The sequence below is a fragment of the Lonchura striata genome, chromosome 10 (assembly GCF_050655825.1).
Source record: "Lonchura striata isolate lonStrDom1 chromosome 10, ASM5065582v1, whole genome shotgun sequence".
Lineage (NCBI taxonomy): Eukaryota > Metazoa > Chordata > Aves > Passeriformes > Estrildidae > Lonchura > Lonchura striata.
This window is the reverse complement of record NC_140712.1, coordinates 4,800,231-4,816,559: the sequence shown is the minus strand read 5'-3', so window position 1 is coordinate 4,816,559 and position 16,329 is coordinate 4,800,231. Positions and strand designations below refer to the sequence as shown.

Sequence of the window (16,329 nt, the reverse complement as noted above, 5' to 3'; positions counted from 1 at the left end):
GTTAATCAGCTTCTATATGAAAAGTGCTAGATACTGCATTCCTCAGGGAAATAGTCCTTACTTAAATAATTTCTAAAATGAGCACTACCCAAACAGCAATTTCATTTAGCATGTTGTTAATTGTCAGAATTCTTTTATACCAGTTGTTTATTTTACAGAAAAACTGAATCTCTGTGTAGTGACTCTTTTCAATTACCAAAACACAATACCGGAGCGTTTCAATCCCTTACTTAATTTTTAAACTCATGTTTCTCTGTATTATCTTTTCCTGCAAGCCATATTTCGGTTGTGCATGTCTGTGCAAGACATAATGCAATCTGTACAAGCACACAAAAAAGGCTGCTTACACAGGAGTTTCTTCCAGCACACTTCTAGTGACAGGCTGTATTGATTTGAATGCTCTGCAGTAAATATGGTTATTTTATATATTGAGAATCCATTTGTATATGACATATCTTCTACAATCAAAATATTTGTGTAAAGGTTGCAGCATGCTCTTATTTTGAGATGCTCAATGTATCTGCAGTTGTCAACTCAAGATTTTATAGTAAATGAAAAATATAAATAGGGCACAAACCTCCACTTTTTTTTCTTTGTGACACTCTAGTTCTGATATTTTCTGAGAGCTTCAAGAATTACTGGGCATATTTGTACTAAAATTGCAACTCTGTAGTTTTTGATGGAAGCTGGTTCACCATTGCACCTGGTGTTCCTAACATGAGGTTATCAGTTAAAAATCTGTATTTCTGTGCACTGCAGCAGATGCATTTTAGAGCCATAATGTGTCGCTACCAATGTTGAACATAGCTGCCACTCGAACGTGCAGAACATAGGAAACTGGTTTTATTACATAACTGTGGATTTGTGTGCAGCTGGATCCTAACTAGGCAAAACAGATGCTGTAGGATATAAAAGGATTAAACAGTCTGGGTTACATGCCTAACATTTTGCTAAATATTTTATGTAGCATCATATGGCACATGTTAATTATGTTGTATTATTAATGTTTTAGAAAACAGTTATGAATAAGTAGGTGTTTTTTTCCTGCTGCTTTGAACTTGGAGCAGAATGTTAATAGTATCAGCAGCATGTTTAGTCTAATATTTACCACTGAGTGAAAGCCTAAACAATTACAGGAGTAATGCTGTCTTTCAAAAGACCCTTGTCAGCAGGAGGTGACATCTAAAGGTCCCTGCTAAAGTACACTCTGAGAATCTGCAATTAATTGGCTGATGGCAGCTTTTACTGTGCACTGAAGAGTAGTTTAACTGGAAAGCCAAATGCCAAATTAAATCCAGATAAAAATAGCCAGCTGCTCAGTTCTATTTGTAAAATGCGTAATGTTCTAAAAACTTTGTGAAGCTGAATTTTCTCCAGATTAAAGCCAGTGAAGCGTACTCTTAGATCCAGTAACTTCAGTGGGTTTTCATATTGTAGTAGAAATAACTGCAATTAAATCTTGAAAATTAGGCTAATTTTTAAAGCAGAAAAATGTAGCAGAAAACACTCTTTAAAGAAAATGAAAGACTTTTGAATAAGTCTTAGAATCTCCACCAGTCTGAAACAACACAATTTCTCTCATGTATGAAATATCTGAGTGCACCAGCTTCTTGGACTTGTATGTGTTGTATATTGAGCTGTGTTATCTATGTATCACAGTCCTGAGGCCTCTGAAACCATTGAACACCTTTCAGTCATTATATTCATTTTCACAACACAGTGGAGAAGTATTTCTTCCTAATTTTAATGTTATGAAGAGAAGGACTAAATAATTGTCTTGGAAATACATAAGAAACCAGAAGCAGCTGTCAAATTTAACCTCAGAAGTTTTTTGTTGTCTCTTAATTTGGGTACTTTTGTAACTGACAAGTAAAATATTTGGATGAAGAGGGAAGCATACCTAAAGAAGGTCATATAAAGAGCAATCTTGGAAGTTAATTTGACTTTATTTGAACAGAATACAGTCACCTAGAAAACAAGCTATTTTTAAACACTGACAGATGCAAGAGACAGCACAGTAATTATTGGAGAAGCAGTAGTTTCGTTATCTCTTAAACTACTTAGAATAACAAACCACATTACAATTTCTTAGAACAATCTATTTGTGAATATTTGCATATTTGCCCTAACAAGTTCTATCATGCACTCAAGTAAGATATAAGCTATCCAGTTTTTTAAGTTTACAAACATCGTATTATGCAAACAATTTTCAATAAATACTTTTACCTAATTTGAAAAATCTGTCACCTTCCACAGCACCACATGAAGTTCTTGTTTTAAAATAACATTAAATCCACAGCAATAGCTAAATATTTTAAATACTTACGGTATTACACTGTAAACTCTATGTAAACACTACATACACCAAAAAAAAAAAAACATACAAAGAACAGGAAGATCATTTTGATTAGCAAAGATACCTCAAATGTATCGCCAGAATAATTTTTCTGTTCTTACGACTTATCCCCAAACCACTCCCAGAAAAGGCACAGTTGGTGGTGATTTTTTTTTTTTAACACACAAAGCCAGAGTCAATACAATAGGCCAATGCAGTCAAACGCTGCTCTTATTTCTAGGAAGAACAGGAAAGAAACTTGCATTAGTGTCCAGATGGCTCAGGAAGATTCTAATAATGAAAGATCTCCAGCATCTGCTTACTGCCCTATGCTCAAATGCAGAAATGAACCACAAATAAAATTTTGGTTAGGAGAACTTGGCTGTACATCTTGGACATGACTGCCAGCTATAGTTACTCGCCTATTCCAAGGCAGTACTGAGGCTCAGCTCACAATCAGATATCCATGGCACTCAGGAGAGATGATGTTTTTTTAAATTAAATTGGTAATTAATGTTCAAACATTATACTCATGAAGTATTAGGCAATACTTCTTCCACTTTGTGCAAACAAAACCTTTAAATAAATAGATCTTTTAAAACTTACTACAACTCTTCAATATATTTATCTAAGTCATTCCAAGTTTATATTATTACAATATCTAAAAAGTTCTCCTTTACCAGCAACTGATGCCATGTTTGGCAAAAAAATGGTATTGGTAATTTTTTAAACCAAAATATGCATATATGAGTTATCCCCATTTTTTTTAGAAAAAGATGCTTCTAAGAAAAATATTTTACTAAGTCTATATTCTAAGCTATCTGATAATACTTACACTATTACACTAAACAAACTGCCTTTTATGAACTATATACATTGATGAACACAAGCTCAGATGCACTATCAGTTTCCCAGAAGATAGAAAGCATTGCTGGAATCTATCACATATTGTTACAAGTAATCTTTGAGAAGTGAGAAAAAACTCCATTTTGGCATTGCTGCTTTTAGAGCATATTCCAAGTACTTATATAACCATATCAGCGATCCAGAAATCTGCAAAAGATGCTGATACATTGCATTCATGGTATCAAAAAATAAAGATTGAGCACTGAATTTTTACATAAAATGGAGCTTGAGGTATTTATACAATCCTTTATAATAGAGATTAAATATTACCCATTGCATGTTGTCTGCAACTATTCAGGACTTGTTACATGGAACACCATTCCTATGTTGTTATTTGGAAGACCTACTGTTGCACAAGGTGTAAATATATCAGTTGAATTTTCATTAGCTATAAAATTTGGTTATTAACAAAGTGCTATCTAAGTTCAGTGCTAAAGACTAAAGCAATCGGGCTGCACCAAGGCGTAGAGAATGGCCAAGCAGGTCCTGCAGAGAACCCACAGCCTCCCCCTTCTCTGCACAGAGGCTGCCAGTCAGTGCAGGACAACTACACAAGCTGCAGCACAGACATCTTCAGTTAGATTCCTTCCGTCTGTTCTCCACAGTGACTCTTACAGCAGTGAGCTCAAAAATGGGTTTAGTTGGGAGGGTCATTTCTAGCCATGTTGACAAAGTACATTTTAGTCAAAAATGTCCGAGAGGCATCAAACCAACAAAACACTGTATGGATTCACTCAGTTTCTTTAAATGGTCATATTAAATCCTGTATACATCAAATATCCTTTGGGGTAAGAAAACCAAACCAACCTCCAAGATCAATACAATCCGGGGCGGGGGGCACAAATGGGCTGGATCATTGCTGTCATGGTTTGAAATTCAGCAAGGCCTCACTTTTTAAGCCCTCAAGCTTTTCAGTTTGCGCTTGATACATTAATGAGTGCACAGTAATTTTCAGTATCTTTTCATCTCTTTTGTTCAGATTTTTTTTTCAGAAGTAGAAGAGATTTTTGCTAATCTGACAATCATACTTTGTGCATTCAGTATGAATGTGTATTCAGTACAGGGGCAAGCTGGACAAAAATTACTATGATTCCTAATTAATACACAAGTATGATTTCTTGGTGGTTAACTGGTTAGTTTTCTTGACTGGTGTGTCAGAGAAAGGAATCAAATTCACCGGGGAACTATCAGCAACACTAAACTAAACATGTAAACATCTTAATTTCCTTTCAGGATAAAATGTGAAGTAGTCAACATGGCCTAAAAATCATGCACTATTTTACTTACCTATTTGTACTTCGACAAGATAAAGCATTTTCACATGGCCTTTGTAAAATGTCCTTCTAGTTTGTGTGAATATAACTAGTGTTGTCTGATTAATTCTTTATAAAACACATGCACTTGTGAAAGCTATGATAAACTGAGCACATTTGCTACAGGGTATTTTTAAAACACTACTGCTTGCAAGACCATCAGTTTGACAGAGCCTGCTACAGAACAAAATAGGCCAAAACTAAAACTTGGCATGCCAGCACACTTTAATTCTGTATTTGTGAAATGACTTTTCAAACTTAGGAGCTCTTTTCACTACCTTTTAAAGAAAACCCACACATACACACAAAATTCTAACAATTCTAACACCATATTTGTTCTTTACCAACTAGCATATACCTTGTTTTAATGGTTTAAAGCAATTAAATGCCTCAAGATTGTGCATATCCAGGCATTACTGAGGAAATAAAGACACCCATCACTATTCTTCTTAGATTTTATTCCATAATAAAAAATAGAAGATGAAAGAAAGAGTGTTAAAGAATTAAAGCAATTATTGGTCGATGTAAAGAGCAGTAAACTAATTATCTAAATGATGACTAAGGACCTGGTTCATCAAAAGTCCTTCTGAGTCCTCCATGACGTAGCTGTAGGCTTCTACAGTGCAGAAATCCAGATTTTCTTTTGCTGAAGCAGGTCCTTTATTATCTAGAGAACGCTTGATTTCATATTCTATTTATCCTTCTCTTTTTGTTCTTTCTCCTTCTTTTCACGTTCAGCTTTTGCTTCCTCCTCCTCATGTTGTTTTATCAATTGTTCCACCTCCTTTTGCTTCAGAACCCTTATTACTGTCTTTCCGTTCTCTCTTGTCAGTGTTGCAATTTCAACTGAAACACATGGAACAGACAGCAGCGTTTAGGCAGAGCAATATCAGCAGGGCAAGGTTTGAGATTACAAGGGACAGTGAGGCAGAAGGCTCCAATACTCCCTGTGCCACACAGCCTGGCTGCAGGCAGCCACCGTCAGCTCCCTCCTGCAGCAGAGCACAGCAGGGGAGCTCCTCTCAGGGTTCTGCTCCCAGACACGCAGGCATTCCAACCCCAGGCTGCAGTCTCACCTCTGGAGCTGGCCAACAGGGCCCACCAGCCTGGACTAAGCTATCTGAATGCCTCTTAGGCTAAAGCTGCGAACTGCTGCATCTACTGAAAACATTTTTTTTGTGACAACTAACACTCCAGTGAGCCACATCTGGAATATGTGCACTCGCTGCTCCCTTTGTTTAAGCAGAGGGTGCTGTCCCATGTTGAGAACCCTCACCTTTCTCAGCAGAGAGCTTACTGACATCCATGGTCTTATTTAGAACTTTAATGGCCAATGCCAGGGCAGTCTTTAAGGTCATTTCCCCTTCTTTGTAGTCTTGCTTCAGCATTGACACAGCTGCCTGTAAAATTCACAGAAATTAAAATGGTGTCTTTGGGCAATCAACCACACAGCTGGGGTGTGGGGTTTTGCCAGATAATGCCAACACATGAGTTAACAGCAGCATTCCTCCAATTACCTGTAAATCTCTCCCGCACTAATAATCAACAACTCAGCTTAATTAATACAGTACAGTTTACACTTTTAAAGTTATCTTTTTGAGAAGAAAAAACCCAGAACTCACAGCACTATTATTCCCAATGCATGTGGCTTTCCAGCCTCCATAATTTCCACTAGGATCACTTTGGTACAGCTGAAATCCATAATGCTTATCCCAGCCAATATAGAGCAATGAAACACCAAAAGGACGTTTTCCTGTTGAAAAGAAGGCTATTAGCAACCTAAATTTAGTAACAAGATTGGTCACAAGTTACAATTATTTTCTTTGATTTAGTTTTTCAATCTATTCCTGTGAACTAGGATTTAACAGACAGTTCTGCACTTCTGTTGCTTGAGATAAGCACATCAGCATTTCCTTCTAAGTCATGGCATGGGAGGCAGCAGAGATTTATTCCATTTAACCTTAAGAGCAGTTCATTTGTGTCTTCAGAAATTGTAATTTACTATCTCAGGACTTTAAATCAAAATTTAGTATTTCAGGTATGTAGCTTAGCTGTTAAAGCATTTAACTTAGCAATGTCAAAAGCCAGGTAGTTTAAAAGGTAATTCTCTCCCACTACATCTATGTAAAACAACAGAATCATCAGTTCACATACTAAGGAACACTACTTACAATATAGTTTTCTAACATGTTGCTTGAGCCACATAAACATGACTTTTTTTCAAGTGTTAGAATATTGATATCCTACATACAGCCTTGTTTTTTGATACATTGTGCCATTATGGTGGATGGGCCCGAAATGTTGAAAGGTTGCCTAAATAATTCTCTCCTGGTTTCTGAAGGTATTCTTTAAATGCAAGAGCACTCAAAGCATTCTACGCAATGAGCCAGCATCTCAGCTATCAATTTCCCAAGCCATAAAAAGTAGAAGCCTCAGCAGCAAAAAACAGTAACCATGACTACCCATTCCCCTCTTAAATTAGGCTATTTTTTCCTAAGTATAACTTTTAAAGAAAATTCAGTAGAACTGTCCACTTAGATCCTACACATTATGTAAGAGAATTGTTCTTGAGACATTTAGTAACACAATGATTCATCACACTTCATTACCTCCAAATTGTGTATAAGCCTGCTTGATATCACACAGTGCTGTTACTAGTTGTTCACAAGGAATGGGCTCTTGATACTGTAACAAATACCTAATATCAAAGAGGAAAAAAACCAGTTTTGATTTGCTGACCATATCCTGCACAACATTTAAGAGGAAACAAGTTCCCAAGTTAGAGTATCTGTGATCTAGCTGTTCTATTTCAACCTACTTCTGATCTACTAAAATGCATGTTCATTCTGATCTAATGCATAAAGAGAGCTGATTATGACAGCACAGGTGAGTAAAACCATGTTAGCTGTCAGCAGACCTACCTCTGTGCAATCAGTCTCAGCTCATTTGTTAGAACATTGGCATCTGAAGTTATTCCTGCAACGCTGCATGCCATATCCCTGCAAGAAAGGCATACAAGTTAACTGAATTCCTGTCAATCTCCAACCAACATCTTCATCCAAGGACTCAAGCAGAGCACCTGCTACCGGGCTTTTCTCATCAAAGCTACACAGCTGCCATACAAAATGGGTTCATCAGCTCCTGCCTTTAGGGTGCACCGAAAATATCAGTAACAATTTGCTACGAGCAGGTGGACAGCCAAAGTCAGCAAGTCAGTATGTTAATTATACATACAGTTCTGAGAAGAGGGTCGTGCCAAGGATGATTAAGTTCTGAGTAGTTTTACGAGAGCCATTAGGTACATACATACAGGTGCCTCTCAGGAGGCACATCTCAACACTGAAGGAGCCACACAGATGTGGCAGGCCTTCAGTGGGAGCTGCTGGCTGACACATGGCATCTGTGTAACTGAAACTTCATGGTCTTGATAGGCCCCTAAGAAAAATAAGCACTTCAATCCTTGATTATTTTGTTGGATCTTAATTTAGTATCTCTTTAGCTCAATCTGATATGCTACAAACCTTTTGCTACACAAAAAAATTGTGAAATTGGGAATTTTCCAAAAGATGGAAGGGCTGTTCTAGGTGATTACTCCAGTGTGCTGTTCCACTGCCTCCTTGAAAATCCAGTACATCCTTTCAAGATCAACTTCCATGTTGATCTTAAAAGCACTTCCAGGTGCTTTCAAGATCAACATGGAATGGGAGGCAGACAGGATGGAAAACTATGTTCGTTTGCAGCTTTTGTCAAGGATGAAGCTCTACCTCCCTTAAAACAAAAAGGCATAATCCATAAAACTCTTTGCTCTGACATCCCAAATTTAACTTCCAGGAGTTAGAATGAAAATGGTAATAGACAGATGTTTCATCTCTGCTACAACTGTGGCAAAGAAGCCTAAGGCACATTTTACCCAGTTACCTCAGACTTTTTGAGCCAGCAAAGAAAAACAGAGATGCGGAAAGGGAACTGAAATAGCATGGTAATTTTTTTGTGCACTCTTTATTCTGCCCCCCAAAGGTATTTCATAAAACTGAGACTTCCCAGTTTTCTTAATTGCTACAATACCATTACCTTGTATAGCATAGTACCAACAAACAGGTTATTCCACCTAGAAAATTCTCCTGATGATAAAAAAACCAAACCAGCAATACTTCTACTTTAGAAGGGGAACTACTAAAGTGAACAATGACAGAACAGTCGTGCTTGTCTAAAACACCAAACAAAAATATTATTAACACTTCAAATAAAATAACCAGGTTATGTGCTAATCAGCACTTTGTTGTTAATATCACAGGACACTTAATCACAATTTTAACTTACTCATTAAGTTTGTATATTTTCTCTGAGAAAAACACTTCATCGAGAAGCTTGTGAATGTTGCGCCGCTCTGCTGCCAGCAGCACTCCATCGTTTGCTAAAATTCCCAGGCAAGTGCCTGCGTGCCCAATGGCCTCCATCGCATACTCAACTTGGTACAGGCGACCTGGGAAAGGATTGGAATGCCTGTCATCAAAAAATGACACGGAGCAAGACCAACTGCACAAGGTGACTGAAAGTTACAAGATCTGACAGCTACTCATTGGCCCATCTAATTCTTCAGTCTCTTACCAGTCAATTGTACATTAATTGGCTGAAAAGCAGGAAGGAGTCAGAGAAGGAAAAAAATACTGGACATGGCTACTGCGGGAAAAAACCTCTTTCTATTAAAAAAAAAACAACAAAACTTTTCTGTTTAAAAAAAGAAAAAATTTAAAAGAACTCCCTGCTGCAGCAGAATAACCCAAGACAAATTTTCATTAACAAGGAAAATATCTTCTTTCTTGGGTTCCTCCCATCTAAGAAGTAAGAAAACGTGGTTTGTATGCACTTGTTTCAACATGTGCAAGAACAACAAGACAAGGAGAGGCATGATTGCACCAGGAGGATATTATCCATTCTCAGGGGATAGTGACAAAACCTAACCATGCTCAAACAAGAGATAAATGGTTATTTCAAAAACATGGCAGGTGATATTATTCACTAATGGGACTCAGTCTCATTATTGCTTGAATTAGAATGAATTTCAAAGTGTCTACTTTGGACCCTTGCAGTCCCTACAGAATTAAGTATGGGAAATAAGATATCTGTAATTCATATTCAGACAGAAACATGCTACTAACAACCACCCTTTTTGCAAGTGTTTTTGACAGTTTTGAGAAGACAGAACGGTCAGAGTTGACTTGAAAATGTCGGGTTAAAAAATACCTTCCGGAGAAAAGATGGTAGTTCTGGAGTCATATCTTCGAGACTGTAAAAAGAATAGCTCAGTAAGTATCACCAGTCTCATGTCACCCACGCCCTAAAGCCCCTATATAACAGACCCAGCCATTCGGTGACCTCGGGCTGGTCACCGGTGACCGCCGCCCCCGCGGCTCAGCAAAGCTCCGGGGAAGGCGGGTCACTCACCATGGTGCCGGGGACGCGCCGCGGGCAGAGGGCACCGGGCCTGCAAGAGAGAACAGGGCACGTGAACCGGGAACCGGCACCGGGCCTGCAAGAGAGCACAGGGCACGGGAACCGGGAACCGGCACCGGGCCTGCAAGAGAGCACAGGGCACGGGAACCGGGAACCCCGGGAACCGGCACCGGGCCTGCAAGAGAGCACAGGGCACGGGAACCGGGAACCCCGGGAACCGGCACCGGGCCTGCAAGAGAGCACAGGGCACGGGAACCGGGAACCCCGGGAACCGGCACCGAACGCACCCCGGCACGGCCCCAGGGGGCGCTGCCGCCCGCTCCCGCACTGCACAGTCATCCTCAGCGCGGCAGACCGCGAGGGCCGCGCCGCGCAGAGACGCGTCCCGCGCCCCACCGCCCACTCGCCGCCCGTCCTCACTCACGGCGGGCCGGACGCAGCCGCTAGGCCGGGCGGGGGGCGGCGAGGCCCAGGCGGCGGGCAAGAACCGGGCGCTGCGGCCGCGCCTGAACCCTCACCGCCGCGTCGGAAATGGCCGCCGCGCCTGCGCGGTGCCGCCTGCCGGCCTGGGGCGGGGCCTGCGCCCTTTCCTGTCCGCGGGGGCGGGGTTGGCGCGTGCTCGGGCTCCGCCGAAGGGGGCGGGAAACGGCCCCGCCCGCCGTGCGAGGCAGGTCGCGGTCACAGCGCGGCCCTGCCGTGAGGGCGGGGAGGAGCCCGGCTGCTGCCGTGAGGGTGCATCGTGGTCACACACCGGCTCCGCGCTGTGAGGGCGGCAATGGCCACGCGCGGGTGCCTGCTGTGGGGGCGGTAATGGTTTTCTCTTCCGGGGAGATGCGCTGGGTCCCGCCCTGCCCGCGGACGCGCCCATCCAGCTCAGACAGGGCCGCCTTTTTTGATTGCTTTATTCAGTCCGATGTCACCGCCGGTACCTCAGCAGCCGCGGACCTATGGGGCAGGTGCGTGGTGTGTGTACGCTTGGGCAGTCTCAAACCACTTCTTCTCCACGGCTTCCTGGCCCACCTCGAACATTGTCATTAAGTGTTTCCAGCCAGTTTTCGCCGTGATTGTGAGATACTCCTTGTTCTCTGGGTACAGAAGAGCCGTGTGGGCAGCGATGACTAGAGACTGTGCAAACCTCCCACTCACCAGGAGAAAGAGGGCACCTCTCTCCTCAGCGGTGAGCGGCAGGATGCTCTCAAACCCTGCGAGAAGATGGCCCCCAACACTCAGAGGGTCTGGGCTCTCAATCATCATGTACATAATGGCTATCGCAACCTCAAACACATAATACCCGTAACTCATGTCGCTGAAGTCCAGGATGCCAGACACTCTGTACTGGGGATTCTCCAGGGAAGCAGAACTGGAGTCTACTAGAATGTTGTGGTCATTAAGGTCTCCATGATTGATACCTAAACACAGAAGAAATAGAAACAGTATTTAATAAACAGCTGAAACAGCTTTGGGAAGATGCACATCAAACTAACACTCCACTACAAAACTGCACTAGTCCCCTGCAGCATCAAGTGCTACCTTTCACACCTTTACTGTTTCCTGGGAAGCTCCACTGCACTGCCAGATGACCAACAGCAGAGGAGAAGAGGGAGAGTTACGGGATCACGCTCCAGGCTGCTGTGACCTGCGATACACTGCGTGTTTGCAAACACACAACAGTAGTTTCTAACTATAGAATTGGCACATCATCATCAATATCAATGTCATTTGTATTCCAAAATTTTGATTAAGTACTTATTTGGGCTTTTATGAAAGGTAGAACTTTACTCCATATATATTTAGTAAGCTGATATAACAGCATGAAAATCATAAATTTAACTGGGAGGAAACTCATCAGAAAAATAAAGATCTGACCCTGACTGGACAGAACATTCCTCTTGGCTTACTCAGTGCTGTGGCCATGTCTAGGCTAGGGAAAAGAGATTTACTTTTTTTGCCATTTTTGTTTTCCTCCTCTACAGAGCCAAACTCCTGTATGAAATTTCTGTGTCTCAGTTCAACATAATTACAATGAGAATAAAATACTCACAGGCTCGGAAACTGCTTAGCTTGGGTATTACTTTGTCTTTAAACTGCTCAATAACTTGCTCCACCACTGCACAGTATTTGTTCTGGCCCAAGGCATAAATGTACTGATCTAGAAGAGGAACATTTGCCAGATTCCAGATGAACTGACCTCGATGCAGACTTTTTACTGATGGATGCTGGAATTTCTTTGGAAAAAAACACACAATAATACAGGCATAAGAAAAATTGCATACTTTATAATTAAAGGGCCTGAGTCAAAAACTCTATTAATTTTAACAGGTTTCTAATAAGACTCACTGAAAAGCACCATGAGTTGGACTGTTGTTTTAATCAGTAAAAGAATAACCTGAAAAATGAGTAAAGCAAGCATCTTAGTATCTACATACAGCCTGAATGGTTTTACCCCATGTTTTAGGTACAGAGATTACCTTAAGTCATTTGTCACTTCAATAGCGTAAAATTGCTGTTGACTGTCTATAGGATGATGTTAGAGTAGTGACTTTGAGCCTCTGCCAAGGCCAGAGTCCTGCTCTGGAAGAGCTCGGTTTGCACAGCTAGTGCTACAGAAAGCTGCAGGAACACCAGAGACACAAAACCTGCCAGCATGCTGGGAGCAGGCACAATCTGTGCTTTTAAAGGTGAGACCTTTGGGGGACAAACCTTAGGAACAGATGATGTGTGAAAATCCTGAGCACAGTAGTTTATGGAGATACTGACCATGGCTTTTTGCTTACGAAAATTTGTGTTTGTACATCCAGGCCTCACCGCTTTAAACATACAAGGTCCTTAACCCCTCTCTCACTAGGAAATGGAAGAGATGGTTTGGAGAGTGGCATTCAAACAGGAAAAGCATCTCTCCCATTACACACCCCATGCTTATCTTGGAACTCCTCAAATGCTTATTAAGATGACATCTGGGCCAGATTGGATCAGTGTGTAGGGCAAATTAAAAAACAAAACAACAAAAAACCAACTTCCCACAAGAGTAGCTGGCTTCCTTTTAAGAAAAGAACTACAAAAACTATGCTTGTAATTAAGGCTCTTAAAGATCACTAAATGACAGTCAAAAGTTGACAGTGTTTGAACAAGTAAAGAACAAGATTGAGCCTAAACCACCTTGGTGGATGATACTCCATGTGTTAAGGGAATAAAGAGCCTTTTCCATCAGAATTACTTCTCATTAACTACTTCCTCCTTAGCAGGATCAGTCACAGGCATATTTTGAGACTAGCTTATTTTAAGCACATTATAAGAGTGTGACCAGTGTGTCAGAAAGCAACAGTATCTTTCACAATTGAAAATGTTCTTGTAATTAAGAATGTGCTTGGTTAAACATTTCATAATTGTCTGAAGCTGGTAGTCAGAACATGAGAAGGAAAGGTTAATGAAAGGTTAATAAATAATGTGAGGTCTTTCATGCATCAAACTTAGTACTTGTTGGTTGATCAGCTTTATTATCCTGTGTAAATACAGAGAAAAGAACTTAGTTTACATTAAGACTGAGTGGAAGTGGTGCAAATGAGAAGTGTCACAGATCTCTGTTGGTGCAGTTGGCACTGTAGGGAGGGTACCAATGTGCAATGGTCACAGTGCTAATGAAGAGAAGAAAGTCAGCAAGTCAGAGGGAATTCAAAATAATAGATCAGCCAGCTGAGCACTACACAAAAAACCTTTAAAACAAGCCTGGTGTTCTGTTCTTCTAATTCAAGCATCCTAGGGTTCATTCTCCTTTATTTGCCAGGTTTGAAACACTAACAGGTGAGCTTTGCATAAATAAAAAGAACTCTGTATCACCCTATTCGTGGTACAAAAGTGCATTGCAGAAGTATCACCAGTACCATGTCACTTGTCATGTACTTTGGAAAAGGCTTTAGCCAGCTTGGAGGCTGGCACCTGAGCCATGAGTCATTGACATCTGCAGTCACCAACTTGCATTTTGCAGGTCTGAAAAGCAGGCAGCAAGCACGTGAGCAAATGCTGAAGAAACACCAATTAAGAGAGAAGTGTGAGGCTAAAGCATGAAAACTCACCTCTAAGAGCACTTTATCCAGGCTGGCAGCGAGCCTCCCAATCTCATACAGAATCTGAGCATTGGTGGTGATTTTTGCTACTGGTGTACCTGGCAGGTAAGTCAGCAGTCTGACCATGTACTTCTTGCTCCCAAGTCTAGTACCTGACAAGGAGAAATGCAGTCACTCTGCTCTGTGCTGAGCATCAGTTAATGCGAGAGGCAAAAAAGGTGTATCCCAGTGTAGAAGTTGTCAGATGTAGCTCATAAAAATGCAAAAATTTGATTTACCAGAATGTTGTGTAACAATGTACAAACCTTAACACACTTAGAAAATCTATGCTGAGGAAAACTCGTCACCAAGCAGGGTTCCTCTAGTGCCCACACACACCCACATAAAGTTTTGCAGTGGAACAGGTCTCAAGAATCCTGAATGTTGTAGGAAAGTTACATGCCAACACAATTTTTCTTCCAAGCACTATTAAAGCCATTTATTCTGGCTTGAGATGGGCTAGAACTGTGTGTTACATTATTCTGAAGGCAAATAATTTAAAGCATCACATAGTCAATGAGGCATTTTTAACTTTTCCTGTGCATGAACACATGTCAGATAAATGTCTTCTCCAATTCCTTAAGCTGAAGTGTTTTCCTAGTTAGTTATTAATGCTCTCTGAGTTGCTTTGCTTCTGGTATTTTAACTTTGGACTATTGTGGCTGGAATACAGGTCACCTGATGCATATTCTTACTATTCAAACACAAGCCTAGAGTTTCCCTTTAGCATACATGCACATGGTATGCCATATAGCAAGCTACTGCTGAGCTAAGGGTGAGAGTGGGGCAGTAAAGGCGCCCACATAGGCTCACCTGCTGACTCCAGAGACATTATGTTACCATCTTTTGTCAAATAAGGCGTAGCTGAAGGGAAGCCTTCAGCACTGAGAAACATCATGGCCTGGGTCTGCGCTTCAATGAGGTCAGGCTCCTGGCTGTCTTCCGAGTTGGTGATTTTGAGGACATACTCATCGGCACCTTCAGCTGAGACACACACATGGAAGTTCTGATCATCGTAGCTGGGGAGTGACCTGATCCAAGACACCTTCAATCCAAACACCCTGTCAACCAATTCAGCTGCCTCTCTCTCACCAAATGTGGGCTTGGTCAAGGTCTGGGGTTGAAAGTCATTTCCAGAAGACATTGTGCGTCTAGGAAAAAAGAAAAATTGGATGATCTTATCTGTATTCTGACACCAAAAGCAGTAATTACTGCAACAAAATGCATTCAGCTACTGGAGAAGAGTTTCCTACATTTATTAAACAAGCAAAGAAAAGCAACCCCTTGTGCCAGCTCAGGTTTCTTACATCATAGCTTATCAAATACTTAAGCTGCAGCCCCTCCAAAGACTGCTAGAGAGATACAATCAATCTGTTCAGAACAGCAGACATGAAGATCTTATTAACCAAGCTTCTATTAGCTCATTTCTAGCAGCAGCCTAACCATGTATTGTTGATAGTAGGAATGACTCCCTCAGGACCAGAGCTGCTGAATCCCTGAACAGGAAATCATCAGTTCGTGCCTGCAAAAGGCAAGAATTATTTTAGTAAATCATAACGTTGAAGGAGATTAAATCTTTCTGCTTGGTCGCGGCCTTCCAAATTCCTGTGCTAAGAAAGAGCACAAACCTGCAGACGATCGCTCGTCTGTCGCCTGCCCAGCTGCAGGAATCTCGACCCTCCCCAGACGAGCGCAACCCTTGGACTCGCTGAGAGCCGCGCCAACCTTTGCCCAGCGCGGGGAGGCCGAGGAGCCGCACAAGCTCCGGCCAGCCCGGCCCCGCCTGCCCGGCTGGCGGCCGGAGCGCTCGGCGGACCGCGGGGCTGCGCCCGCTCCGAGCGCGGCCGGGCGGGCCCGGGGCCCCTGCGCCGCACCCGGCCCGGCCGCGGGCAGCGGGGCCGCGCCTCCCCGCCGCGGGCAGCGGGGCCGCGCCTCCCCGCCGCGGGCAGCGGGGCCGCGCCTCCCCGCCGCGGGCAGCGGGGCCGCGCCTCCCCGCCGCGCAGGAGCGCTGCTCCGGGCCGCGGGCTTTGTTTTACAGCGGCGAGAGGGGGCAGGAAAGCTACGACTTCCTGTCACAAAGCAAACCACTTAAAAAACCCTGCGCCCGCAGCGGTCAGGAGGGAAGACATCCGTTTTATTCTTTTCTTTAAACCCTTTTATCAGCACACCATATCAAAATCTCTGCCAAATGCTTGGACTGAAGACCACATATAAATACATA

At 42.2% G+C, this 16,329-nt stretch overlaps 2 protein-coding genes across 3 annotated transcripts; both read right to left on the bottom strand.

Moving 5' to 3' along the window:
* Positions 1-1,927: 1,927 nt before the first annotated feature.
* PSMA4 (proteasome 20S subunit alpha 4) lies at positions 1,928-10,556 on the bottom strand. Its single transcript, XM_021546790.3, has 9 exons — positions 10,433-10,556; positions 10,000-10,039; positions 9,799-9,841; positions 8,875-9,037; positions 7,476-7,553; positions 7,164-7,252; positions 6,177-6,307; positions 5,831-5,954; positions 1,928-5,400 (listed from the first exon to the last, which is right to left on the bottom strand). Exons 2-9 carry the CDS (start codon positions 10,000-10,002, stop codon positions 5,246-5,248), a joined length of 786 nt encoding a protein of 261 aa, XP_021402465.1. The 5' UTR covers positions 10,003-10,039; positions 10,433-10,556; the 3' UTR covers positions 1,928-5,245.
* A 336-nt stretch (positions 10,557-10,892) lies between these two features.
* Positions 10,893-16,044, bottom strand: HYKK (hydroxylysine kinase). Of its 2 annotated transcripts, XM_077785826.2 has the most exons (7): positions 15,737-15,965; positions 15,552-15,630; positions 15,201-15,259; positions 14,922-15,092; positions 14,079-14,221; positions 12,050-12,233; positions 10,893-11,417 (listed from the first exon to the last, which is right to left on the bottom strand). In XM_077785826.2, exons 3-7 carry the CDS (start codon positions 15,250-15,252, stop codon positions 10,954-10,956), a joined length of 1,014 nt encoding a protein of 337 aa, XP_077641952.2. In that variant the 5' UTR covers positions 15,253-15,259; positions 15,552-15,630; positions 15,737-15,965; the 3' UTR covers positions 10,893-10,953. The 2 variants fall into 2 exon arrangements, with proteins under 2 accessions (XP_077641952.2, XP_077641951.2); XM_077785825.2 differs by having other exon boundaries at positions 14,922-15,259; positions 15,737-16,044.
* Between the last annotated feature and the right edge of the window lie 285 nt (positions 16,045-16,329).

Excerpts from the sequence above, each read along its gene's own strand:
- PSMA4 (XM_021546790.3), bottom strand. Across the intron at positions 7,253-7,475 it reads CTGAGACTGATTGCACAGAG|GTATTTGTTACAGTATCAAG; the intron begins GTAGGTCTGCTG and ends CTTTGATATTAG. Across the intron at positions 6,308-7,163 it reads GGCTTATACACAATTTGGAG|GAAAACGTCCTTTTGGTGTT; the intron begins GTAATGAAGTGT and ends TCTTTTCAACAG.
- HYKK (XM_077785825.2), bottom strand. The coding sequence starts at position 15,252 with ATGTCTTCTGGAAATGACTTTCAACCCCAGACCTTGACCAAGCCCACA. Across the intron at positions 14,222-14,921 it reads AATGTCTCTGGAGTCAGCAG|GTACTAGACTTGGGAGCAAG; the intron begins GTGAGCCTATGT and ends TCTCCTTGTCAG. Across the intron at positions 11,418-12,049 it reads GCTAAGCAGTTTCCGAGCCT|GTATCAATCATGGAGACCTT; the intron begins GTGAGTATTTTA and ends TTCTGTGTTTAG.